The sequence below is a fragment of the Panthera pardus genome, unplaced genomic scaffold, assembly GCF_024362965.1.
Source record: "Panthera pardus isolate Hobbes unplaced genomic scaffold, ASM2436296v1 HiC_scaffold_11, whole genome shotgun sequence".
NCBI classification, from domain to species: domain Eukaryota; kingdom Metazoa; phylum Chordata; class Mammalia; order Carnivora; family Felidae; genus Panthera; species Panthera pardus.
Genome location: NW_026526666.1, coordinates 84,025,301 through 84,052,705, shown reverse-complemented (window position 1 = coordinate 84,052,705; position 27,405 = coordinate 84,025,301). Strand labels below are relative to the sequence as shown.

General features: G+C 43.7%; 1 protein-coding gene across 6 annotated transcripts in view; it reads right to left on the bottom strand.

Moving 5' to 3' along the window:
• Window positions 1-27,405, bottom strand: part of ZCCHC17 (zinc finger CCHC-type containing 17) — a 132,677-nt gene that overhangs the window by 4,805 nt on the left and 100,467 nt on the right. For 5 of the 6 annotated variants that reach the window (XR_008420628.1, XM_053898322.1, XM_019429820.2 and 2 more), the window contains 4 exons: window positions 25,450-25,550; window positions 23,729-23,820; window positions 15,758-15,858; window positions 13,848-13,993 (listed from right to left, as the gene is read on the bottom strand). Coding sequence is in view for 5 of the 6 variants with exons in the window: in XM_053898322.1 (XP_053754297.1) it covers window positions 13,848-13,993; window positions 15,758-15,858; window positions 23,729-23,820; window positions 25,450-25,550 (440 nt within the window). In the remaining variant the exon portion in view is untranslated. Of the gene's footprint in view, window positions 1-4,251; window positions 4,648-13,847; window positions 13,994-15,757; window positions 15,859-23,728; window positions 23,821-25,449; window positions 25,551-27,405 lie in introns of those variants that run through there. The other variant, XM_019429824.2, reaches the window with a different exon arrangement.

Sequence of the window (27,405 nt, the reverse complement as noted above, 5' to 3'; positions counted from 1 at the left end):
GCTGATGGAAGAAGGAAAGCGGGGGGGAGACGGGATGAAGGCAAATGCTCGGAAGATCTTTCGGGGGTGACAGATCACCTCCTGTGTAGCTATTTACTATGCACTGGATTCCATCCTTTCTCTTCTACTCAAAGTCATCGATCCAGGAATTGTCCTCTCTCCTGGATCAATTTCCCCCTCTTTACTGGCTCATTCCCACCAATAAACAAATATGCTATAATAGTCCCATGAAAAAAAAAACCCAAAACCTGGGGGGAGGGGTGCCTGAGCAGCTGAGTGGGTTAAACATCCAACTCTTGATTTTGGCTCAGGCCTCACAGTTTCTGGGATTGAGCTCCACATTGGGCGCTGCACTGCCACAGCAGGGGTTTTCTCTCTCTTTCTCTCTGTCCTTCCTCTGCTCACATGCGCTCTCTCTCTCAAAACGAATAAATAAAGTTAAAAAACAAAACAAAACCAAAAGCCTCCTGGGGCACCCGGTGGCTCAGTCAGATGGGCGTCCGACTCTTGATTTCGGCTCAGGTCAATTATCTCACGTTCGTGAGATCCAGCCTCAAGTTGGGGCTCAGCACGGAGCCTACTTGGGATTCTCTCTCCCCGCCTCTGCCCCTCCCCCACTTGCTCATGCTCTCTCTAAAAACACAAAAACAAAACAAAAACCTCCTGAACAACTTTAACCACACTGTCATCCTGGCACTCCACTGAAACAGCTCTCGTCCGGGCTACCAACGACCTCCACGTGGCCAAATCCACGGTCCTCATTTACTTGACCCGCCAGACGCATCTGACACACTCCATCTTCCTTAGAACATACTCCTCACTAACTTCCACCGCATTCTCTTACTTGTCCGCTAACTTCGCTGGCTGTTCCTTTTCAGTCTCCTTTGCTAGTTCGTCCTCACCTCCAGAGCCCCTAAAAGTTGGGACACTCCAGTGTTCAAAGACCTGCCCCCTTCCTAGATTTATTCTCCAGGTGACCTCACACATGAACGTAAACACCGTCTGTATGCGCTGACTCCCACATTTATCTCTCTTACCCGGGCCTCTCCTCTGAACTCCAAACGACAACCGTGGAGTTATGCGCAACCGCCTACCGTGGGTGGGTCCGCGTGGATACCTGGCCGGGGTCACTACCGCCGCACCCTGCCCTCACGCCACCCCCTCCAGCTTTCCTCCCCACCGTCGTATGTAGCCACTCAAACCAAACCCCGACTGCTCCCCACTCCCCTACTAACTTCTGCATTCCTTCTCCTCTCAACTCGAATCTTCCAGTTACTCAGTCCAAAACCTCTAGAGCGCTCTTCAACTGGTCTCTTCCCTACCTCACATCCAATCCGTCAACAAATTCTGTCAACTCTGCCTTCAAAATACATCCCCACCTCGACTCCCTGCTCACCACCCCCACCGCCTCTCACGGGGACTGGGAATACTGTCTGCTAACGAACGAGCTCGCTGCCCAGTCCCCACACAGCGGCCAGGATGACTCTCCTCAACGGCAAGCCAGATCACGTCGTGTCTCCAGGCAGAGCTCTGACGACACCCGCCTCCCTCTACTAGGACAGCTGCAGTCCTCACGCTCTCCTACGAGGCCCCCCATGGCCCGGTTCCCCAAACTTCCTCTCTTCTCCCTCGCTTCACCCTGGTTACTCTGGCCTCCTTACTGTTCTTTAAACATGCCAGCTCATCCCCAGCATCTGGCTACTGTACTGGCTGAAATACTCTTTCCACTTATCGGAGGGGCCTGCCTCCCCTCTTCCTCCAAATACCCACTCTGATGATGCTTTGAGAAAGGCCTGCCCTCACCACTCAGCCTGCGATGGTGAGCCACCGCTCCTCCATCCTCCCATTCCAGCACTCCCTCTCTCTCAGAATCAAATAGACTTTTCACCACAGCACTTAGCACTACCTGGCATATTGGTACTACTCTGCATTTGCTTACCAGTTCATTGGCGGTGACCCCCGTTGGAATGTAAGTGCCGTGAAGACAGGGACTTACAGTTTTGTTCACTACTGTCCCTGCAGTGACTAGAACAGAGCTTGGCACACAGAAGCTCTTTTAATGAATGAGGTTAAAGAACAGTTGTGTGTGGGAAGGAACTGGTCAGAGATGATGCTGGGAGGCTGGACAGATTGTGAAGAGTCTCAAACTCAGACTTCATTCCATAGAAGGGGGATGAATCACTCAAGGCTTTTGAGTAGACCACCCTAGACAGCTCTCTGTGCTCTATCTGAATGGGTCCAGGATTGGCAACCACCTCTCTCTCGCAGATGAGCACCAGAGGACGTTCTCTGGACAAGAGGACAAAGCCAGCACTGCAGCCAAGGAATGACATTGCTATTTCTGTTCAGCAGAGAGTAATTGCAGTAGCCACATCAAAAGAAAATTATATTCTGGATCAAATATAGTTAAATGTCACTATAATTAGCGGGCAGCCTTACCTCAAGGCACATGCTATCTCAAAATATCGTACTGATTCAGAAAGATCCACGGTGGCATACAGTTAAGTGAAAGAAGCCAGCAACGTACAGACCACAGGTTCATGGAAACATTACCCAGGGTTTCGCAACAAAAACCGCTATTCCTATTTTACCAACCGCTTCATATCCCATTTCCATTTTCAACACACAGTTTCCTCTTGTTCTAATTATGCCCAACAAAAATGACTTACAATTTTCAGACACTTGGACAAAAATTGTCATGGTACTGAATGGGTTTATAGGACTAAACCAGTGCATACTAGATGTTTGGACAATGTGTGCATTCAGTGTGTGTATGTATGTATTTTTATGTTTTTATTATTTGAGAGAGAGAGACAGAGAGCAAGCAGCAGAGGGAGACACAGAATTGGAAGCAGGCTCCAGGATCTGAGCTGCCAGCATAGAGCCCGACTCAAACCCACAGACCGCGAGATCATGACCTGAGCTGAAGTCGGACGCTTAACCGACTGAGACACCCAGGCGCCCCCCAATGTGTGTATATTTGATAAAACGAGGTGGGGGCCTCCGGGCAGGAAGCTCTCATACTCCTATCCCTGTTCCCTTCATTATTACCTACTGGCACAGCAACAGGAGTCAGTCTTTGCTACTCTCCAAACTAAGGGCAGGTCTCACTGAGTCAAGGGACCTACAGAGCTACTGAGAGCAGAGATTATGGATCTATCTATTCAAAGGTAGCTAGCGTATGCCTATTATATGCCAGGCATTATGTGGAACATGTGACATCCTTCCTTTATCCTGGACCACTTTCTGGTTTCCCAACATGCCTAGCACCTTCTCCTGTCTGAGAAGCTTTGCGTTAGACATTCTCTTCACCAGATTGCAAAAAAGACGTGGGACAATGAAGTAGTCTAGTAAAGAAGCAGAGATGAGGGGTGCCTGGGTGGCTCTGTCAGTTAAGTGTCCAACCCTTGATTTCGGCTCAGGTCATGATCTCACAGTTGGTGAGTTAAACCACCACCCCCCCTCCCTTAGGGCTCCATGCTGACAGCACGGAACCTGCTTGGGATTCTTCTCTTCCCTGTCTCTCTGCCTCTCCCCTGCTTGTGCACTCTCTCTCTCACTCTCTCCTGCCCTCCCTCCCTCAAAATAAATAAATAAATAATTAAAAAAAAAAAAAAAAGAAGAAGAAAGAAAAAAAGCAGAGATGAGAACCCAATAGCCTATTTCTGACTTTCCGGTTCCAGTTCTGAGTGGCCCAACCACACTTCATTTCCTGTTGCTGGATTTCTATGGGACCCGACAACCACCCCTCCTTGGAGTGGGTGCCTGTCCTTCGTCCCCAGAAATACCTTGGGTGCTTATCTTTCTCCTTCTGCTATTAGCCGTTGGGTGTAGCTGTTGTGTATAACCTTTATATCATGTGACTTGCCCGTTGCCTAGGCCTTCCACACACTAGGCACTCCCGCTACCCACTAATTTATTCAGCAGCATGGACTGCTAAAGGCATTTCCCTTCAGGTGACTCTACCTGGTCCCACATTTGGTTCCCAGAGCCAACTAGTCTGCGACAGGTATCTGAATCTGCCACTGTCACACCCCCAAAACTTGCATCACAAGTAGAAGTGTTCGCTGGTAAGGAAAGTCAATCTCCCGTTGGAATCAAAGGTTTGGAGGGTAGGGGAGCCTGGCTGGCGCTTGTGACGTCCGATCTTGGGGTTGTGAGTTGGAACCCCACATTGGTTTTAGAGATTACTTAAGGACATTTTTAAAAGTATTAAAAAAAAAAGATCTAGAAGGTAAAAGGAAACAGACAGGAGGCCTAGAATCTTGATTTATGCTTGTGAACAGAAAGAAATAGATCCACATGAAAAAACAGATCAATAGATAATGTCAAATGGTTGCTAAGGGGTAGCTGGTGACAGAGCAAAACTAGCAAAAAAGTGACCTTACGAGTCCTGCTAAGTCGAGCTCCTAGCAACACACAATGACATGTATAAGGCACTCAATACATATTTGCTGAGTAAATAAAGAGAGTGCTAACTGAATTAGTGGTTGACGTGCAGGATATAAAAAAGAACACAGGGTGTGCAATCCAAAGGCCTGGTTCTTACTGTAGGTCCATCTCTGGTAGCCGTGTGCTTTAGGGGAGACAGCTTCTCTTCCTCTCCATTTTCCATGTAAAATGGAACCATAGTACCTACTCTGGCCACTTCACAGGAGTGATAAGAATAAAACAAAATAAAAAACATGAGGATATTTTATAAACTGTCATCCCTAAAGAAATACAAAGTTTAAAAGATAATGAAGGGATTAACAAGGAGGTGAAAAGACAACACTAGATGAGATCTTGGTAGAAACAGGTGGGGGGAGTTTTCACAGTTTCAATTCTCTAGAGCACTTTTTAATCGAAAATGACTGATGAAGTTAGAAGTTCAAATACACAAAGGTACTTGAAAAAATAACGAGATATGATGATTATTACTGTCATTGTTCATCAGACCATTCCTCTACTAAGTGAGGTGGAGGGTAGGATAATGGGTTGACTAACCAGGTCATAAAGAGCCTCACACCTAGCTGATCCTTAATAACTGTTTTTGATGAAATGAAATACACATTTCGAAGCAGCTTTAGAAACAAAGCAAAAACTTGGGAATGCAAGCTGGTGTAGCCACTCTGGAAACCAGTATGGAGGTTCCTCAAAAAAACTAAAAAGAGAACTAACTACCCTATGACCCAACAATTGCACTACTCGGCATTTATCCACGGGATACAGGTGTGCTGTTTCGAAGGGACACGTGCACCCCCGTGTTTATAGCAGCACTATCAACAGTAGCCAAAGTATGGAAAGAGCCCGAATGTCCATTGATGAATGAGTGGATAAAGAAGATATGGTATATATATACAATGGAGTATTGCTCGGAAATCAAAAAGAATGAAATGTTGCCATTGGCAACTATGTGGATGGAACTGGAGGGTATTATGCTAAGTGAAATTCGTCAGTCAGAGAAAGACAAAAATCATATGACTTCACTCATATGAGGACTTTAAGACACAAAACAGATGAACATAAGGGAAGGGAAACAAAAATAATATAAAAACAGGGAGGGGGACCAAACAGAAGAGACTCATAAATATGGAGAACAAACTGAGGGTTGCTGGAGGGGTTGTGGCAGGGGGGATGGGCTAAATGGGTAAGGGGCACTAAGGAGTCTACTCCTGAAATCATTGTTGCACTAGATGCTAACTAATTTGGATGTAAATTAAAAAGAAAAAAAAAAAAAGAAACAGAGAAAACTAATTGTACCAGATGTATTAAGCAATGCAAAACAACTTAACCAAAGACCCACAGAAGTGAAACAGCCACAGAACCACTTTAGGAATCTGACAATATCATTTACACACTAAAAGGTTAAAAGAGAAAGAACAATCCTTGGAACACAGAAGTAGAATCGCAGTCAAATATCAAGCTCTATTAAAGAAGTTAAATGGCCTGTTTGTAGACATGTTCTTAAATGCAGAAAATCCTAAAGATTCCATGAAACAACTGTTAGAACTAATAATGAATTCAGCAAAGTTGCAGAAATACAAAATCAACACCCAAAAATCAGTTGCATTTCTATACACTAACAATGAGCAGTCCAAAATGGAAATTAAGAAAACAATTTCACTGACAATAGCATCGAAAAGAATAAACTTACAAGGAGGCAAAAAGACCTATAACCTGAAAAGTACAAAATGCTGCTGAAAGAAATTAAGAACACCACAAATAAATGGAAAAACACCCATGTTCATGGATTGGGAGACTTAACATGGTTAAGATGTCAATACTACACAAAGCGATCCACAGATCTGATGCAACCCTATCAAAATCCCAGTAACATTTTTCGTAGAAATAAAAAAATCCATCCTAATGTTCATATGGAATCTCAAGCGATCACAAATAGTCAAAATAATCTTGAAAAAGAAGAACCAAGTTGGGGGACTGTCCTATCCTGATTCCAAAACTTACTACAAAGTTAGAGTAATGAAAATCATGTGGCACTAGCCTAAAGACAGACATACAGACCCATTGGATAGCGTAGAGAGCCAGAACTAAATAAACCCTCACATATACAGTTAAATGATTTTCAACGATGATGCCAAGATAAATCAATGGGGAAAGGACAGTCTTTTCAAAAACTGGTGCTGGGAAAATTGGAGATGCACATGCAAAAAAAAAAAAAAAAAAAATGAATTTGGAGCCACACCATATACCAAAAAACCCTCAAGATGGATCAAAGACCTAAATAAATGTATGAGTTAAAACTATAAAACTCTTAGAAGAAAACGGAGAAGAAAAGCTTCGTAACACTGGCTATGACAGTGGTTTCTTGAGTGTGACACCAAAAGCACGTGACACGAAAGGAAAAAATACGTATGCTGGGCTTCATCAAGATAAAAATTTTTGTGCATCAAAACATAATCACAGGGTGCCTGCGTGGCTCAGTCAGTTAAGCGTCCAACTCTGATTTTGGCTCAGGTCATGATCTCCTGGTTCAGTTCGTGAGATTTTACTCCGCACCTGCTTGAGATTCTCTCTCTCTCCCTCTCTCTCTGCCCCTCTCTGCCCCTCTTTCTCTCTCAAAATAAACACACACAAAATCATGTGAATGTACTTAACACTGTCACAAAAAACCATACACTTAAAAGTGACTAACATGGGAAGTTTTAAGTGTGTTTTCACCACGAGTTTTTTTTAAACGTAAACATGGAATAAAAACAGGACACTATCAATAGAATGAAAATGCAATTCAGATAATGAAAGAAGTATTTGTAAGAAGTCCTGTAACTAATCAGGGATTGACATCCAGAAAATGTAACAAACTCCCTGAACCTAGTCTACTTGAACCTAGTCTCTGACCACAAAGACTCTATTTTGAAGCACCAGCTACTCATGGCTGACATGCACTGGGCTGTGCTGTATGCTGCCCTCTGTGCTCAGAGTTTTATATGCATTACCTCATCCTAACAACCTTATGAAGGAGATGCTTATTATTCCCATAGCGGGGCACATGGGTGGCTCAGTCGGTTAAGCATGGACTTTGGATCAGGTCATGAACTCACAGCTTGTGAGTTCAAGCCCTGCCTCCAGCTCTGTGCTGACAGCCCAGAGCCTGGAGTCTGCTTCATATTCTGTGTCTCCGTCTCTCTCTGCCTCTCCCTTGCTCGTGCTCTCTCTCTCTCTCTCTCAAAAATAAACATTAAAAACAAACAGGGTTCAGAGAAGGTTAGTAGTAATTAGTCTAAGTTCCACAGTGAGAACGTGGCTAAGACTGGAACCTGGGAAACCTGTCTCACAGCCCAGGTTCTAAAGTGCCACTCTTTACTGCCTCTGCAAATCCCTCCACATTCACCTGATATTGCATAGCACTGCAAACGAGCATCATGAGACCATGTGACAAAAATGGAAAGGTGCTTATGGCAAAGTAAAAAGAGCAGGAAACAAAACTGTACATACATGTTTATTACATGTAGGTGAAACAGGCATCTGAAAACAGAAGTAGTGTGCCACAATAATACATATTCTGGGGGTGCCTGAGTGGCTCAGTCCATTGAGCGACTGACTCTCGATTTCGACCTCATGATTTGTGAGGTCGAGCCCCACGTTGGGCTCTGTGCTGGTAGCGTGGAGCCTGCTTGGGATTCTCTCACCCTCTCTCTGACCCTCCCCCGCTCATGCATGCACACCTTTCTCTCAAAATAAATAAACTTAAAAAAAATTTTTTTAAATATAAATTCTGGCAAAGGAGTGTGGTTATGGGTTGCCTTTCTTTTCTTTTGTTGTACATTTCATATTCTTATCTGTACACGTAATATTCTTATTACAACATTAAGAATAATGTTATAAAATAGTGGAAACTTCCCTTTTCCCTCTTTTTATAATTTTTTTTTTATTTATTTTTGAGACAGAGAGAGACAGAGCATGAGCAGGGGAGGGGCAGAGAGAGGGAGACACAGAATCCGAAACAGGCTCCAGGCTCCGAGCTGTCAGCACGGAGCCCGACGCGGGGCTCGAACTCACGGACTGTGAGATCATGACTTGAACTGAAGTCGGATGCTTAACCGACTTAGCCACCCAGGCACCCCCGCCCTTTTCCCTCTTTAAATCAAGTCCTCAGACCTCTGTGAAGAAGGCTCTAGAAACACTAGCATGAAAAACAAAGGTATGTAAGGCCAAGCCCTGCGTTAAAAAATCAGCAATACTGCAGACAGGATGGGTCGGGGGTTGCCTCTGTGAGGGAGCAAGGCTAAACGTGGCAGTGCTGAAGGTTTGCAGAGGCTCCGAGAAGACAGTGCTGGAAGCAGGGGCTTTTGTAAGTTTCTATTTCTTTGGTTCACAGGAGAACAGTACCGAACAGAAAAATATCTCCACAGTTCTAAATCAGTGTTTTCCAAGTGCCAGTCATTCCTACAATATGACCACAATTTTTATTCCATGTGTTTACAAACTGCTAATTTTTTACTTAAAATTTTAAAATGTTATTACTTTTCTTTTTACTTTAAGACGTTTTACTTTAAAAACAACAACAAAAAAGTTTTACTTAAAAGGGAAACTTTATAACAATAACTATAAATAGAAAGCCTGCATCCCTTGCTGTAAGTAGAAGGGAACTATAAAAATAAATACATAGGGGCATCTGGGTGGCTCAGTCGGTTAAGCATCTTGACTCTTGATTTCAGCTCAGGTCATGATCTTATGGGGTCGTGAGATCCAGCCCCACATCTGGTTCTGGGCTGGTGGTGCAGAGTCTGCTTGGGATTCTGTCTCCTTCTCTCTGCCCTTCGCCTGCTTGTGCACATTCTCTCTCAAAATAAAAATACATCAAGTGACGAAACAATGCTTTAGCTAGATATAATTCACTGCCTGCTAAAAGCAGTAGCTGTGGGGTTAGACAGTTTGCTTTCAAGGAGGCAGTTTGGATTTTATTTTAAGTACAGTGGAAAATCACTGAAGGATTTTAAGTAGGAAGACACATGGTCTGATTGGATATCTTAACAACCCTCTCTTGGAAGTTTTTTAAAAATGAGAAAAAAACGAGAAAAGACACAGAAGAACTGAACTGAACAACACCATCATCTACTTTTACCTAAATGACAATCACCAAACGCTACACCCTGATGGAACCCTTGTGCACTACTGATAGGAATGTGAAATGATACGGTCACTGTGAAAACCGTACGGTGGTTCCTTAAAAAAAAAAAAAAAAATCTAAACAGAATTACCCACTAATCCTGCAACTCCAATTCTGGGTATATACCCAAAGGAACTGAAAGCAGACCTTGAAGAAATATCCGTACAACTATGTTCATAGCAGCATTATTCACAATAGCCAAAGAGTAGAAGCAACCCAAAGTCAATAACAAAATGAATAAACAAAATGTAGTATATAGACACGATGAAATATTATTCAGTCTTAAAACGTAAGGAAAGTGACCCATGCTATAACATGGATGACCCCTCAGGAAAATTTATTAAGTCAAATAAGCCAGTCACAAAAAGACAGGTACTGTGTTACTGCACTTACCTGAGGCACCAACGGTAGTCTAACTCTTAGGGACAGAAAGTGCTATGGAATTGTATGACATTTCTGGACATAAGAGACTCCATTTTGAAGCTCTTTTTTCCTTCCCAAACTGATGAACGCTCGAACTGGGACAGAACGTCAATTGTCTTACAGGCGGTTGCTCATAAAATTTCAACACGGCAACTGGTGTTCGGATCATATGAGGACAGTAAAGTTAATTAATACATACCAGGGCCAGTTTCATTTGATAGCGCAAGTAAAATAATCAGTAAGAGAGTCATCGGAAGTGGCTCAAGCAGTCAACCCCAAACTAGCTGGGTCTTTCTTTTCTTCTCTTCTTTACCTAAATCATGCAGTTACCCCATTTCCATCTCTCTCATAAAAAACCCTGCTTTCCCTAGATGAGTGGGACACTTCTCTGGTTATTCCAAAATCTGTGCTCCCCAGATTGCAATTCTGAGACCCCAAATAAAGGATTTTGCTCTTTTTCAGTTTTGCCCCTCTTCTCAGTTGACAACAGGATGGTGGTTCCCAGGTGCCGGGCGGGGAGAATGAGGAGTTAGCGTTTAAGGGTACAGTCTCAGCTGTGCAAAATGAATGGTTCTGGAGACGGTGCCGGTGAGGACAACCATCTGCACTTAATGCCAAAGAACTGTACGCTTAAACATGGCTAAGGCAGTGGGCGCCTGGCTGGCAAAGTGGCAAGAACATGTGACTCTTGATCTCGGGGTCCTGAGTTCGAGCCCCACACTGGGTGTAGAGATTACTTAATAAAACTTAAAAAAAAAAAAAGTTTTTTTTAAATGGTGAAGATGGTAAAATTTATGTAATGGATATTTTACCACAATTTAAAGAAAACAACATTAACACCAAATCCAAAGGCTGCAGATTTTGCCTTGAGAAACTCGGTGAGTGGTGATCTATTCACGGAGATAGGGCAGAATGTGGAAAGAGCAGCTCTGGGTAGAAAATACAAGAGTTTTGGGGTGGGGCGCCTGGGCGGCTCAGTCGTTAAGCACCTGACTTCGACTCAGGTCACAATCTCACGGTTCCTGAGTTGGAGTCCCACATCAGGTGAGCACGAGCCCCACTTCGGGTGAGTATGAGCCCTGTTTTGGATGAGCTTGAGCCCTGCTTTGGGTGAGCCCGGCTTCTCTCTCTGTCTCTGCCCCTTGTGGGACTGTCTCTCTCTCTCTCTGCCCCTTGCTCACTTGTGCCCCACCCCCCCAAATAAATAGTTTTGGGGTATGTTAAGCCTGATGCAAACTTGACAATTAGATGGAGATGTTAAGTGGGCAGTTAAATTTTTTTTAAGTGTATTTATTCTGAGAGAAAGAGGAAGAGGGTAGGAGAGGGGCAGAGGGAGAAGAGACAGAATCCCAAGCAGGATCCGCTGTCAGCACAGAGCCTGATGCGGGGCTCGGACCCATGAACCATGAGATCATGACCTGAGCTGAAATTAAGAGTCTACGCTTAATTGACTGAGCTGCCCAGATGGCCCTAGACAGCTGGATTTCCAAATGTGAAGTTTCAAAGAAAAAGTCAGGGACAGAATTACAGATCTAGACAAAAATAAGGATACAAATACTTAATTGGGGATTATTAGCATATAAATAGGATTCAAAACCACAGGATGGGGTGAGATTACCCAGAGAGGAGGTAGAGAATAGAAGAGGGAGTAACAAGACAACCTTGGAGCACCCCATTATTGAGAGTGAAAGCACAGGGCAAAAAAGTATAATAATGAAAAGAATCAAGCAGTGAGGGAAATAAGGAGATGCTTAAAAAAAAAAATCAGATGTCTAGACCTAGGCCTGGGAACTTGGAACTAAGAGGTGAAGGGCAAATAAAATCTCCCTAGGCTGTGAGAGCCGGGAGGGAATGTGCACGTGGCAGAGGCAGCGGGAGAAAGGAGGAGAACTGAATATTTGGAAGGTGCCACCGACAGGACTTGGTGACTGACTAGATGTGGGATGGAAAGGAGAGGAAATTAAATGACACAGTGGTTTCTTTTTGGCAGGTTACTGCTGTCATTAAAACAAGTAATACAAGGGGCGCCTGAGTGGCTCAGTGGGCTGAGCGTCCGACTTCGGCTCAGGTCACGATCTTGCAGTTCGTGGGTTCGAGCCCCGCGTCGGGCTCTGTGCTGACAGCTCAGAGCCTGGAGCCTGTTTCAGATTCTGTGTCTCCCTCTCTCTCTGCCCATCCCCCACTTGTGTTTTCTCTCTCTCTCTCTCTCTCTCGCTCTCAAAAATAAAATAAAACAGGGGCGCTTGGGTGGCTTGGTCGGTTAAGCGTCCGACTTCGGCTCAGGTCACAATCTTGCAGTTCGTGGGTTCGAGCCCCGCGTCGGGCTCTGTGCTGACAGCTCAGAGCCTGGAGCCTGTTTCAGATTCTGAGTCTCCCTCTCTCTCTGACTCTCCCCTGTTCATGTTCTGTCTCTGTCTCAAAAATAAATAAAAACGTTAAAAAAAAAATTAAAAAAAAAAACAAGTAATACAAGATGGAAGGACAGAAATAAGGGATTTGGGTTCTTTCTATAGTGGTGGGTCGTGTGTGTGTGTGTGTGTGTGTGTGTGTGCGCGTGTGTAGGGAGGAGGGCCGAAGAAGAATGTTAGTCATGACAGCCAACATTAATTGAGCACCTGTCAGTGCTATCTATCTATTTTGGAGAGCTGGGGCATCCGTTTGCAAAGAACACTGTCATCAAGGAGCACAAAAATCCTACGTTGAAAATTAAGGAAGTGAAGTTAGCCCAAAGCCAAACAGGTGGTATGCAGCATAGAGGGCCTCAAACCTGGGTCGGATGGATTCCGAGCCCAAGTTTGAGGTACCCATGGGATAGTAGTTAGGGATGCAGGAGTCATCAAGGCAGTTAAAGTCTTAGGAGGGATGTGATCACCCATGGAGAAAATATGCAGGTCAGTGAATTATATTATCCATACACTTGACTAACTCTTACAATGGTACAATAGACCTTTTCCTCACCTACAAAAAGGAAGTAATACCTAATTTGTAAGTAATGCCACTGAAGGCAGTTTTTGTATTCCTAGGGTTGTATTACCTGGAACAAAAAGACCACTCCACAAAAGCTTGCTGAAGCTGTGAAAAACCAAAACCAAAACCAAAACCAAAACCAAAACCCAATAACTGGTCACAATTAGAAAATTATTAAACAATATGAGAACAACTATTTCCTGACCAAATTACAGCATAGTTTTTTTTCGTTCCCTCTCTGTGTGGCATGCGACAAATGAACTGGTTCTTCCTGCACCACAATAGTGTCTGTTTTATGAATTGTTCTGTGACAAGTAGTACATGGGAGACAGAACTCAGTGAGACAGGACCTCTTACCTACCACTGAAAGGTTAAGTATGATCTGGAAAGACAATGTGATACAATGTATCAAGAGCCTCAAGGCCTTAACTCAGCAATCTTATTTAGGAATTCATCCAAAGAAAACATTAAGAGATGTGGCCAAAGGTTTAGGTTAGAAGTAATAAAATATCCAACCACAGAAAAATTATTAAATAAGCCATCATACAGACATAGGGTAGAGCATCATATGTGGCTCTCAAATCAAGTTTTTGAAGAACACTTAAAAATACGAGAAAATGATTTTGATAAGTATAATGAAAAAAGTAGAATATAAACTAGACTGAGTACGACCATCATTCTGCGTTTAAATGTAGATGTAGCTATCTATTTATCATCACCCAGCAAAAAGATTACAGGAGATCATAATATTCTTTGTTTTTCGTGATTTCTAAAATTTCTGCAGAAGGTACATTTTCATTTTACAACTCAAAAACCTATGGTAAATAAAATTAAAGACAGCACTCACCTTCTTTCTTTTTCTAGAAGAATTCCTTGTGGGGTCAGGCTTCTCAAACTCTGCTGACTTTGCCTCTTCCTTCTCCTCTTCTTCATCTGGTATCAGAGAATATTTGGTCCCTCCTGGTTGCATAAAACAATCCTTTGCAAAGTGGCCTGCAGAGGAGAGGCAGAAGAGGTAAGGAGGGGAGAAGGAGCCTCTCCGCTCAGCATGTGGACCTTCCCCAGAGGCTCCTGAAAGGGGCTAGCTGGTCCAGGAGGTATGACTGAATTCGCTCAGAGCGGCTTCTGGGTTCAGAGCAGATTTTTCTGGCACCTCAAGATGGCATCGCTCACGCAGCCAGAGTCAGGCCAGCATCTGGTCCTAGAGCCGGGGGAACCACTGGCACTCCTGTGGACGTGGCAAAGGAGATGAGGAAGCAGGTCTGTGCTTCCTTCCACTAGCAATGGGGCTTAGTTATTTTTGAAGATCTATTTGGAACTTACTCCTGACATCCAAAGGCTGCTCCAGAGAGAATGCTTAGCAGAGGGAGCTGAGTGGCAGGCCAAGCCCTACAGGAAGACAGCTCTTAGGCAGCCGGCAGGAAGGTGGCATTTGCCTCCGAGCTAACACACTGAGACAGGCAGTCACCTGGGGGCACTCAACATCCAGACGGTCAGGTCTGGCAAGGGCCTTAGAGATCATCAAGTCCAACACCGCATGTGCAGAGGATATAAAGGCCCAGAGTAGAGAAGTAGCTCAACGTCACAAAGAGAGCAGCGGAGCTAAAAGTTACCCCAGGTTCCTGCCTCCCTGCGCTGTGCTCTTCTGGCTGCACCAAGACCGACCACCTTGGGTCTCTGCTGACTGGGCCCAATTCTGCGTGTTATATTCTCTGCCCCACGTAACACCTGGAGGACGCAAGCCGAAGGTAAGAGAACCCCACTCCCCCGGAGCCTAATGTGCTGTCAGGGGGCCCTTTAACAGCTGCCACGGAGCTGGTTTTGTCCAAGCCTGCTACAGACCCTGTTTCGGGGGCACAGATGATCCCATGAGATCATCAAAAAGCTCTGTGTCAACTACTATGCAACTCTGAATCCAGAAGCTGGATGGTGCCTCCAAGGGGAATACAGCATTAAGTTTTCCAAATATCTGGACTGTTCCCACAATCCCCCTGAGGAGGTATTCTTTCAATTTTATTTTTCCCTTCCTCCCTCTACATTAATGGTAAGTAGGGGCTTAAACCCCACCACAACAATCGGGGCAAAAATCTGCTATAGAAAATTCAAGAGAGAAGGGTAAAAGGAAGGCAAGGGAGATGGGGTGACAAATTGAGGTCACTCTGAAATGAGACGCTGGCAGTCCCTCTCATGATAGCTCCGGAGAGGGAAGTCAGGCTGAGTGAGCTCTTTAACACCCGAGTAAGACTAGAAGAAACCTGAGGAGGCAGCTTCAAGGAAGAGGCCAGCCTGTGTTCTTTATTACTCAAAGGGTACTGTATTTGGAACTCTGAAGTTAAAGAGATAAAGAGGGGAGCAAGAAAGGGTTTGACTTGGATCCTTGAGGAATGTATTTCCAAGTCACTTCGTTTCTGCAGAATAATAATGGTCCTTGGAGGTAAAACTTTACGGTGCTCACCATAATCCAACACTCTCCCCCCTCCTGGCATAGTACATGGGGACCTTGCCTGGACAGGGCATCAGCCGTGAAGAGGGGGAGCGGGGTGACAGTATAGTATTCAGCGGGGCCAGCATTCCGAAAAGGAAACAGGAAGAGCACGAACTCTGGTGAGAGTCTAGTAGGAATAAGAGCAGGAGCAGGTGAGGCCATCGCCAGACTAAAAAGCAGGGTGAGCCACACGCAAACCAGGCGGCCTCCCGCATCCAGCAAGGGGCCATCACAAGGAGAGGAGGACTGGCACGGCAGAGGCTTCACCTTACCTTTACAGCCACACTTCTTGCAGGTGGTGTTCAGGACAGCCTCGAGGGTGATCTTCTGCCCAGTGTAATCCTGGAAGGACCGCCTCCGCCTCTCTTCCTGCCTGTAACGAAAAGGACACTGACTGACGGCCCTCTTAAGAGATGTGCCAGAGATACTAGAAGGTAATGCCGTATACTGGTTTTTTGTTTTGTTTTTTGGCAGGTAGAAGGAAAAAAGAAGGAAAAGCGTCGTGCATGAGGAGACAAGCAGTGAAAGCAGCGCCATGAAACAGATGATTTTTTTCATTCAGGACAGGCTCTGAATTAATAATTATGAACGAGACAACTTCAGCTCACCGAAGCACAGAGGATAAAGCTGTAATTACTCACCTCACTAAGCCCCCTATAACCCTGACAAGGTCACTCCTGGGGTTTAAAAGACCTCCAAAGGCTTCCTAAAAAATCAGGTCCAAATCCCTTACTTTGGTGCTTGAGGCCTTTCCCAGTCTGGCTCTAACCTGCTTCTCTGGCCCCATCTTTACTTGTACGAGATGCTCTAGCCAAACAGGTTTAGTCTGCCTTCTCCAGATGGTTCGCTGCCCTCACCTGGGCAGTTCCCTCCCCCTGGAATGCTGCCTCCCCTCTCTCCTCCCACCTCACCACCCCCAAACATCTCAAGGCTCAGTCAATGACCATCTCTCCTTCTATCAGGTCTTCTCCCGAGCCCTCAGCCAGGATTCATCTCTTTGTTCACATTCCTGTAGCGCTTCTTAAAAGTTCTAAAGGTACTACTAAGGTATATGTGCAAAAAGGCGTTCATAAGCATACAGCTTGACCGGCTTTCACGATCTGAACACACCTAGGAAACCAGGATTCAGACAAGGAAACAGAAGGTGGCCAGCACCTCCAAAGCCCCGCTAGTCACCATGCCTCCCCCAAGGGTAACCGCTACTCTCATTTCTAACAGCACAGTTTCATGGATTTTTGTAAATTATGTGAAGGGAATCCTAGAGTACGGACGCTTCTCTGTTTGGCTTCTTTCACTGGTTTGGGAGATTCATCTGTATTGCTGTGTGCACTTATGCGTCACCAATTCTCGCTGCTGCAAAGTATTTAGCTGTCGAGAGGTATCTGAGTAGTCTCTATCAGGAACAGTGCTTCTGTGAACTTTCTAGCACGTCTTTCAGTGAACAGATATATACGCAGTTCTGTTGGGAAATGCCTACTTCCAGGGAGCAGAGGAACAGTATACTGGGCTGTAGGGCATCAGCTGTAGCAGACGCTGCCGGCCGGTTTTCCGTGGCGCTTACCAATTACACTCTTACCAGCTGCCATGGCTTTCTTTGACCTTTACTGTAACACACAGTACCTGCACAGAGTGGGCACTCAGGAATGTTCGATCGCAGAGCGTTACCCTCGATCACTCTTTCTTTCAAACTCAAACTGTAGTCAAACACACTTCACTCCCAGCGCACATCACACTTTATAGCCCGATCCCCTGACGTTTCTTCTCTGGACTGTGAGCCCTCTCTACAACACCTTACTTGTCTTTGTTCTCCCAGCACCTTAGCCCAAGGCTTAGCAAGCGACCACATCAATGAGTGAATGCTGAAATTTCTGTGGTCTTGACCCCAAATGTTTTTTCTTTACCTAAACCTCTTTAACTTTGAACACTGACTTCACCTAAGCTTTTCCAACTATTCTCCAGGTCTCTAGAGAGTCCAGCAAAACCAGAAATATTCTGCCAAAAACGCCCCCTCACCCAGAGAAATGCAGGATGACCATATCAAAGCAGAACAAAACTGCCCACCTCACATATTTTAGTTCACAGTTTCATGGGATACGCAGGCTCAAGAGAGGAAACAGAAAAGACCGAGATACTCCGTATTCTGTCCTGGTCATTCTTCAGTTCAGCTCCCACACATCTTCTCTAACATGTTCCCTGCTACCACAGGCAGAGTTAATGACTCTTCTGTGCTCCCACACCGGTTTACTCTCTGAGCATTTTGTTACATTTGTTTACATTTTGGCTCACCCTCCTACCCCGAGCAGGACTTCAAAGATAAAGTCCATGTCTTACTTTTCCCGATATCTGAACAGCAAGCATGTTCTCTAGCATACCGCTGTCCCACAGAATGCAATGATGGGCAAGTTCTCCAAGTTTATGTCTGTACTGCTGACTAATATTTATATCTGTGGCCACTGAGCACTTAAAATGTGGTTAGTGTAACTGACAAATTAGATACTAAATTTTATTTAATTTTAATTTACATTTAAATAACCATACGTAACTTAGTGGCTACCTAGTGGGACAGTGCAGACAAGCGTCATAAGTTCTGAAAATGTCTGCTCAAATCCCCAGCTTTTGCCCTAGGATAATCTTACTCAAAGAATAGGGGGTCACTGTCTAGCATGGGTCATGGGAGAGGGTCCTTTCAAAGAGTAAAGCTTGAGTTACAGAAACCAAGGTGAGGGGACACCTGGCTGGCTTAGTGGGTGGAGCATGTGACTCTTGAGCTCGGGGTTGTGAGTTCAAGCCCCATGCTGGGTGTGGGGATTACTTAAAAAAATAAAATCTTAAAAAAAAAAAAACAAAAACGGGTGCCTGGGTGGCTCAGTTGGTTGAGTGTCATGACTTCGGTCATGATCTCGCGGTTCGTAAGTTCGAGCCCCACATCAAGATCTCTACGCAGATCTCCATGCAAGATCTCAGCACAGAGCCCGCTTTGGAAGCTCTGCCTCCCCTGCCCTTCCCCACTCACACTTTCTGTCTCAAAAATGGATAAACACTTATTTAAAAAAAAAAAAAAAGGTGAGGTGAGTAGAGAGAGAAATGGGAGTTACTTGTCAAGAGGCATAAAGTTTCAGTTAAACAAGATGAACTAAGTTCTAGAGCCCTGCTGTACAACACCGTACCTAGTAAATAATACCATAAGTACACTTAAGATTTTGTTAAGAGGGTAGATCTCATGGTAAGTATTCTTCCCACAATAAAACTCATTTTTCTTAAAAACCAGGGCAGGATCTTGGGGACATAACTTGAGAAAGTCACACACTTCATGGCGTTCAGATGTCCTTATCTGCGGAGCTGAGTTTCAAGTGATTATGAGCTGCAGCTTAAACAAATCCTCATTATAATCAATTCCAATATTCTGTGGGTCCTAACATACTACAAGCCAAACGTAAGTCCCACTTAATACTCCATTCAACAAACGTGTCATTTACCACATCTCCCTTTCTGTGCTGTCATCGCGCTGCTTTAGGCTTCTAACTACATCACATCTAAATAGCAATAATCCCCTCACGGGTCTCCCTGCCTCCAAGTTTCCTCCTCCAATCCATCCAGTGCACATAGTTGAATTAAACGTTCTTTTTTTCAGTTCAACTATTAAGTGGTAGGCATCGGTGCGAGTACTAGGGATATGAGTAAGTACGTTAAAATGACAGAACATGGTCCTTCTCCTCAAGGAGCTAACAGACTAGCAGCAGAGGGAGACGTACACACGGGTAACTACAGTGGTGAACCATAAATACTCTTTTTTTTTTTTAAGTTTATTTATTTATTTTGAGAGAGAGAGAAAGCATGAGCGGAGGGGCAGAGAGGGAGGGAGGGAGAGAGAGAGGGAGGGAGGGAGGGAGAGAGAGAGAGAGAGAGAGAGAGAGAGAGAGAGAGAGAGAGAGAATCTTAAGTAGGTTCTGCACAGTCAGCACGGAGCCCCACGCGGAGCTCAAACTCACAAACCGTGTGATCACGACCTGAGCCAAAATCAAGAGTCAGATGCTTAACAGACTGACCCACCCAGCTGTCCCCCATAAATACTCCTCTAAAAGACTATGCTATACTGGCTAAACCTACCTGGAAACTGTCTTTCACCCTTTCCATTTACAGATTCACTTTAACACTCTGGGACTGAAGGGACGAAATGTAAGACATATATTGATGAAAAACAAAAGGCAGCTGACAGACTGGGTGGCTGCAGACAGCATGAGGATACTGAGCATAAGAAGGCAAGGTCAGAGAATGGGACATGAGGGGAGATTAATCTGATCAGGTGCCTCTACTCCTCCTCAAAGGCTTTAAGAAAATTAATACTACTCTTTGGCTGATAGTCAAGTCAAAGCTCTCTACAATCTGACCCCAACATACCTTTCAAGCCCTACATTCTAGACCTTGACCACACCCCCCTCTTTTTTTTTAATTTACATCCAAATTAGTTAGCATATAGTGCAACAATGATTTCAGGAGTAGATTCCTTAGTGCCTCTCACCCATTTAGCCCATCCCCCCTCCCACAATCCCTCCAGTAACCCTCTGTTTGTTCTCCATATTTGAGAGTCTCTTTGTCCCCCTCCGCTTCTATATTATTTTTGCTTCCCTTCCCTTATGTTCATCTGTTCTGTGTCTTAAAGTCCTCATATGAGTAAAGTCATATGACATTTGTCTTTCTCTGACTAATTTCGCTTAGCATAATACACTCTAGTTCCATCCATGTAGTTGCAAATGGCAAGATTTCATTCTTTTTGATTGCTGAGTAATACTCCATTTTGTGTGTCTGTGTGTGTATCACATATATCCATATATATCCACATATATCCATCGATGCACATTTGGACTCTTTCCATACTTTGGCCATTGTCGATAGTGCTGCTATAAACATCGGGGTGCACGTGTCCCTTCGAAACAGCACACCTGTATCCCATGGATAAATGCCTAGTAGTGCAATTGCTGGGTCGTAGGGTAGTTCTATTTTTAATTTTTTGAGGAACCTCCATACTGCTTCCAGAGTGGCTGGACCCCCCTCTTTTCTTAAACAAGACTCCTAAATGTGCCCTGTGTTTTCCTGTCTCATGCCTTTCCTTAACCCCTTTCTTCTATATGGAATAGCACTCCCTTCCCTGCTGCCTGACAAAATTGTATCCATTCTTCTAGACCTAGCTCAAATGCAACCTCTCTTCTAACCATCAGGGACTGAAACTAACTTGTCCTCTTTGAGCTAATTCCTAGAATTCTTCCTTTAATCCATTCTTTTGGCATTTATCCCACTTGCCTTCTATTAAAGTTATTTGCATAATGATATCATTACACTAGGCCCTAAGGCCCTTAGGCAGAAACCTTGGTATTGCCACTGCACCTAATGTAGAACACGAACCTCTAAGATAATTGTTGAATAAATGAGTAAAAGAAAGCCCCAGCTAAATGAGCGATACGCATCAGGCACGATGGGAGATAAGAAAGAGGTGCAACCCCTGTTCTCCTGGGTCTTACATATTCTTTCAAAAGAAAAGGTGTGCTAACCACAGAGAAAAATGAGATCTTTGAAAACAATAACTACAATGGGGTGCCTGGGTGGCTCAGGCACTTGAGTGGCGGACGTCAGCTCAGGTCATGATCTCATGGCTTGTGAGTTCGAGCCCTGCATTGGGCTCTGTGCTGTCAGCTCAGAGCCTGGAGCCTACTTTAGATTCTGTGTCTCCCTCTCTCTCTGTCCTTTCCCTGCTCTCACTCTGTCTCTGTCTCAAAAATAAAGATTAAACAAGATTAAAGAGGGGTGCCTGGGTGGCTCAGTCCGTTGAGCATCTGACTTTGGCTCAGGTCATGATCTCTTTCATGAGTTCGAGCCCCACATCAGGTTCTGTGCTGACGGTGCAGAGCCTGGAGCCTGCTTCGGATTCTGTCTCCCTCTCTCTCTGCCCTTACTCTGCTCACACTCTATCTCTCTCTCTTTCTCAAAAATAAATAAACATTAAAAAAAAATTTTAAAAAACCCCAATAACTACAAGTAGCCACCATCCGTTAAGTTTCTACTGTAAACTAGATGCTAATCTGGCTCTTTACAACAAACAAGACTGTATCGAGATCATTCCATCATTTCTGAGATGTAGGTATCATTCTCTCCAACTGATAGTGAAGAAGCTGAGGTTCAGAGACTCAAGGTGGTCTGTTCAAGGCCATACATCAGCTTGTAGCAGAACTAGGACTCTTTCTGCTTTACGTAGAACTCTAAAACCTCTTATCATTCCACTATACCATGCTTCTTTCCTGGATGCAACTCTAGAAATAGTTTACAAGTTACTGTTCAGCCACTTGGTTATTACTAGAAATAGCCTACACACAGAAACATGGACACCCCCAAAACCAAGTAAATGCCAAACTTAAAATAACCTTACTGAGCTCTGAGTTATAAAACATTTCTACTGTAACCGAAAAGTATTCTGTCAATAATCAGACTTACAAATGTCAATATTTGGAGACAAAACGATAGAAATATGGAAAAACTCTTAAGTCACATGCAACAGCTAGAAGCATCATGTGTCAAAAACAAGCATTAGCCTTAATGTCAAGGAAACCTAGACTCAGGTCCTTGACCCACTATAATTTGCTACTAACCACAGGCAAATTATTTATCACCAAGCATTAAGTTCAAAGTTAGGAATCCAGGGGCACCAGGCTGGCTCAGTCAATGGAGCATGTGACTCTTGATCTCAGGGTTGTAAGTTCAAGCCCCACAATAGGTGTGGAGATTGCTTAAAAATAAAATCTTCAAAAAAAAAAACAACCTCCCCCCCACCCCAACTAGGAATAAAAAGTAAAATGAAGATAATACCCATTTGGAGGTTATTATGAGAATCAGATACACAAATGTATGGAAACTGCCTTGCATAATGCCCGGCACATAGTATGTATCCAATAAAAATCAATTCCTTCCCTTTTAGGTAAAATTCTTATGTATCCAAACTGATTTTGCTTATGGGACGTGTGGGTGGGTGGCTCAGTTGGTTAAGCATCTGACTTCAGCTCAGGTCATGATCTCATAGTTCGTGAGTTCAAGCCCCACATGGGGCTCTGTGCGGACAGCTTAGAGCGTGGAGCCTGCTTCAGATTCTGTGTCTCCCTCTCTTTCTGCCCCTCCCCCACTCGTGCTCTGTATGTGTCTCTCCCTCCAAAATAAACATCAAACTGATTTTGCTTAGAACTATAAACACAGGTTTCCAAACTTTTCCCCACCAAGATCCCACACAAACATTTTTTTTATTTTTTAAATTAATCAATAACATAACTCCACTGAGAGCACCCGATTAGCCTGAGATAAACAATTTGCTATTTTAACAATATCAAAAGCAATAAAATAATGTTGTTTTTTTTTTTCTTTAGAGAGAGCGTGTGTGCAAGTGGGGTAGAGGGGCAGAGGAAGAGAGAGAGAGAATCCCAAGTAGGCGCCAAGATCAGCACAGAGCCTGATGCAGGGCTCGATCCCACAACCCTAGGATCAGGACCTGAGCCAAAATCAAGAGTCAGACATTCAACCAACTGAACCACCCAGGTGCTCTAACGTATGGTTAACCTGAAGGTAAATGCATGATTTGGCTGGCTTTCTGAAATGCTGGAAACAGTTCATAAACCCTTCAGGGAACCTTAGGGAACTAGGAACCTCTAATCAGAAATCCCACTGGCATATATTCAGAAAAGACTTTGAGACAGATAGCAAATTCCCTTGTATCACCAGACATTAGCCTACATGGATAGCAAATCTTCCATTTCTAAATGAAAGGTCCGAAGAGCCAAAAAAACTAAGATGTGGTGTTCAGAACACAGTTATCCCAAGATGTGTTGCTTTTAGATTACCCTACCCTCCCACATGGTCTCTGTCTTCTTTGAGCCCCAGTGCTAGGAGACAAGGAACAGGTGCTTCATGAATGCTTGTTGGCTGACTGGTTAAAGGGCTAATGCAGAAAGAATAAGGGGAAGGAAACAAAACCACTGATGGAGCACTTCTGTGCTAGGAGCTTGGCATGTTAGCATTCCATCCTAGAACTCTACACAGCACAGTGTGACCTACACTTTAGACCTCTAAATCCAAATATCACCAAGGCTACTTAACTCCTCAATATCAGAGACTATGTATGGTAGAGTTCCCAGGTCAGTCTGATTCACTACAGCATTCTTTAGTTTGAGAAGTAGAAGGATTTTAGCCTTTCCAAACCTTTTACCTACTCAATGATAACGTTGTTGGGGTCAAGGTCTTTCCCAGTCCCTTGGTTGACGACTTTCATGGAGAGGGATACTTTTATCCTATCATTTTTCATCTGTAAAAGACAAAAGGCAAAGTCACCAAAAGTTAAGAGTACATCATTTAGACTGCTGATCTACAATTATCTAACTAAGAATCAAAGCTTTTATCATCATAATAAACACTGAGCTCCTCTAATGGTTGAGGTCCTGTACTAGGAACACTGGGAGTACTAATGAGAATAAATAGATCTTGTGGCAGAATAACTGTAGGAAATAGTTTTTACCTTATTTTTGTTCCTCTGGGGAGGAAAGACAGAAATGGCTGCTCAGAAATTCAAGGCCTGTGGAGGTAGCCAGGCAGAAAAATAAAAGCCATTTTTCAGGTTCAGCATAATGATTAGTTCAGAGATCCATGAGCGCAGAATGGGTTTCTGAAACATTCCAGACTAGACTAGATCCTCCTTTGGACTTGGTCTAGAGCATCTTTCTTTTCTTCCTTTCTTTCTTTCTTTGTTTCTTTCTTTCTTTGTTTCTTTCTTTCTTTCTTGTTTAAAAATTTTTATTTATTGATTTTTAGAGCATTTTTAAACAGGAAGGTGATTGTTAGCCATATTGGTCTTCTTTTGCTCCCTCCAACCCTTGCAGCCCTTCTCCATTTCAGGGTCTTTGCATCAGCTGCTCTCCTGGCCTAGAACATGCTTATCCCAGCTTCTCATGTGGCCACTGCCTTTTTCTTTAGGTCTCAGCTCATGTGTCATTTCCTCAGAGAGCCTGTGCCTGACCACTAAATCTACCTCTGACGCTGCCTGAGCCCATTACAGCACTTATTAGAACTTCCAATTTTAAAACAAATGTTTATATTTATTTGAGAGACAGAGAGAGAGAGCACACACATGCAAGCAGGGGAGGGGCGGCAGTGGAACAGAGGATCTGAAGAGGGCTCAGATCCTAAGCCACCCAGGCACCCCTAACTTACAATTATTTTATACATATGCTTGCTCATTTTAATGTTTGTGTCTTCCGGTTACATTCTGTATAAGCTCCATAACAGCTGATGTCACCTAGGTCTGTTTCGCTCTTATATCCCTCAGACTAGTACATGAAAGCACTCAAACATTATTGAATGGCGTCTCTTTCAGCCCTATCTGCCCCGCCGTTCTCCGGTGGGGGTCTCAGCGTCTGATCACATTTCTCCTGTAGGCTGCCCACATGCCCTCAAGGGAGTTGCTGTTAACAGGGTCCTTCAGACTTTTCTCACTTCCCTCACACTGCCTGGTGCCAGGTATTAGGATCAATAATGGTCAACTCTGTGTCTGCCCTTGTTTGGGTCCAAACTGAAGTGTACCTGGCAGCTGTTCTCTGAAGTTTGATAAAGACTCGTCCCAGCAATTAAGCTGCCTTCTCTTTCTTTGATTCTTTTTTCTTCTGCTTTTTTTTTTCTTGCCACTGGCCATTTGGATAAACTTCAGGGAGGAAAGTCTTATAAACGTGTACTTATTGCACCACTCTTATTACAGGTTATACCACGTTCCTTCTGAGTTTACAGGACAGCGGGCCAGAAGGTTTCAATTCAGGACAGAATTCAGCGGCAGGATTCAAAAATAAGATCATCAGCCACAGTTAATAACATATACACATTCACCATCTTGCCCCTAGTTTTTCTTCATTCCTTCTCACCACATGAAAGTTGCACAGAACCTTACCTCTCGGCCAATAAGCTTCACCCACACTTTGTCCCCGACATCTACTATCTCAGAAGGCTTATCCACGCGACAGGAGGACATGTGAGTTCGATGGACCAAACCTGGGCACGAGAGGAAATGAAGTAAAGCACAGGGTATATCTGGTATTTATACTCTAAATAACAAGGTAAGGAGAAAATGGGAGTAGAGAATTCATTGCAAAATGTCTGTTAATTTAAAACTTTAAATTAAGACGATGTGGGATCATGTTTTGTAGCTAATCAACAAATATTCTTTAAAAATAATGCTCAGGGGCGCTTGAGTGGCTCAGTCGGTTAAGCGTCCAACCTCAGCTCAGGTCATGATCTCGAGGTTTTGGAGTTTGAGTCCCACATTGAGCTGTCTGCTGTCAGCACAGAGCCCGCTTTGGATCTTCTGTCCTCTCTCTCTCTGCCCCTCCCCGACTTGCATGCACACACACACACACACACACACACACACACACACACACTCCCCGACTTGCATGCACACACGCACACACACACACACTCTCTTTCTCTCTCAAAAATATACATTTTAAAAAATAAATTAAAAAAATAATGCTCAATGTTAGCAAACATGTGATACAATAACCACACTTACACTAGTAAAAACACAAGTCAATGAAAGTCTCTGAAAGCAAGGGCATCAAGATGTTTTTACCTTTGATGCACGAATATCATCATTAGAATTTTTCCAAAAGAAAAAACCCAATAAAGGCAAAAGACCTATGGGTATGGAAAAATACCTGCAGTATTATTATCTAGAAAAGTTTTTAAAAACCTATAAGGCAACCTAAATGATTAGCTTGGTAAACCGTGGTAAATCAACCAAATGGAAAAGTAAGCAGCCATTTAATTTACAATTATGGAAAATAATTATGAGAAATAAGTGAAAAAAGAAAATCTAAACAAGGTGCTATTTTTAACCTATTAAATTAGCAAAATATTTAGAAAATAACAATACCCACTGGTGAGAGCATAGTCAAGTAAGAAATATTGCTAGGGCTAGTATAAAATTTTAGAAATCATTTAGCAATCACTATCAAGAGTGGTAAAAATATTTAATAAAATTTGTTAAAAGTTAGGGGCACCTGGATGGCTCAGGTGGTTAAGCGTCCAACTTTGGCTCAGGTCCTGATCTCACGGTTTGTGAGTTCAAGCCCTACATCGGGCTCTCTGCTGTTAATGCAGAGCCTGCTTCAGATCCTCTGTCTCCCTCTCTCTCTGCCCCTCTCCCCACTCATACGCGAGTGCGCACGTACTCTCTCTCAAAAATAAACATTAAAAAAAAATTAAAAGTTAAACAATAGTCATTAAATAATTTAATAAAATATTTGTAATAGTTATCCTTTTCCTGTCTGTCCAAACTCCTTTCCTGGGAGAACCACCTTCCCTATTTTCTTTTTTTTTTTTTCTGTTAGACAATTTCAGATTTTTAAAAAGTTTTTATTTATTTATAATCTCTACACCCAATGTGGGGCTGGAACTCATGCCTCTGAGATCAACCTCAGGTTTTTATGGAAAAAGTTATTAAAGCATTAATCAACATCACCTTCCCTGCTTTCTAAAATAAATCTGGTCAGTTCATGTGATTTGGTCGAAGCTGACACAACACCCAACTATGGACACATGACACAAGCTCAGTCAATCAAGATGCCTCACCCAGCTAGCCACAGTAATTGATTGGCTCAGGGATAGACATGAGACATTAGCTAAATCAATTCATCCTTTTCAAGATGTTGGGATTACGAACTACAAAAATTTACCAATGCCCATATTAACCACCAGGTGGCAAGATGTGACCAAAGGTAAGAGACCAAGCCCTCAGGGTGTAATCTCAGCACCTGATAGAGCCCTAGGGAAGCCAGATTTATCCTGCACATCCCAATGGGAAGAGTCAAAACATTTCTCAACTGTTTCTGTCCCTTGCAACCAA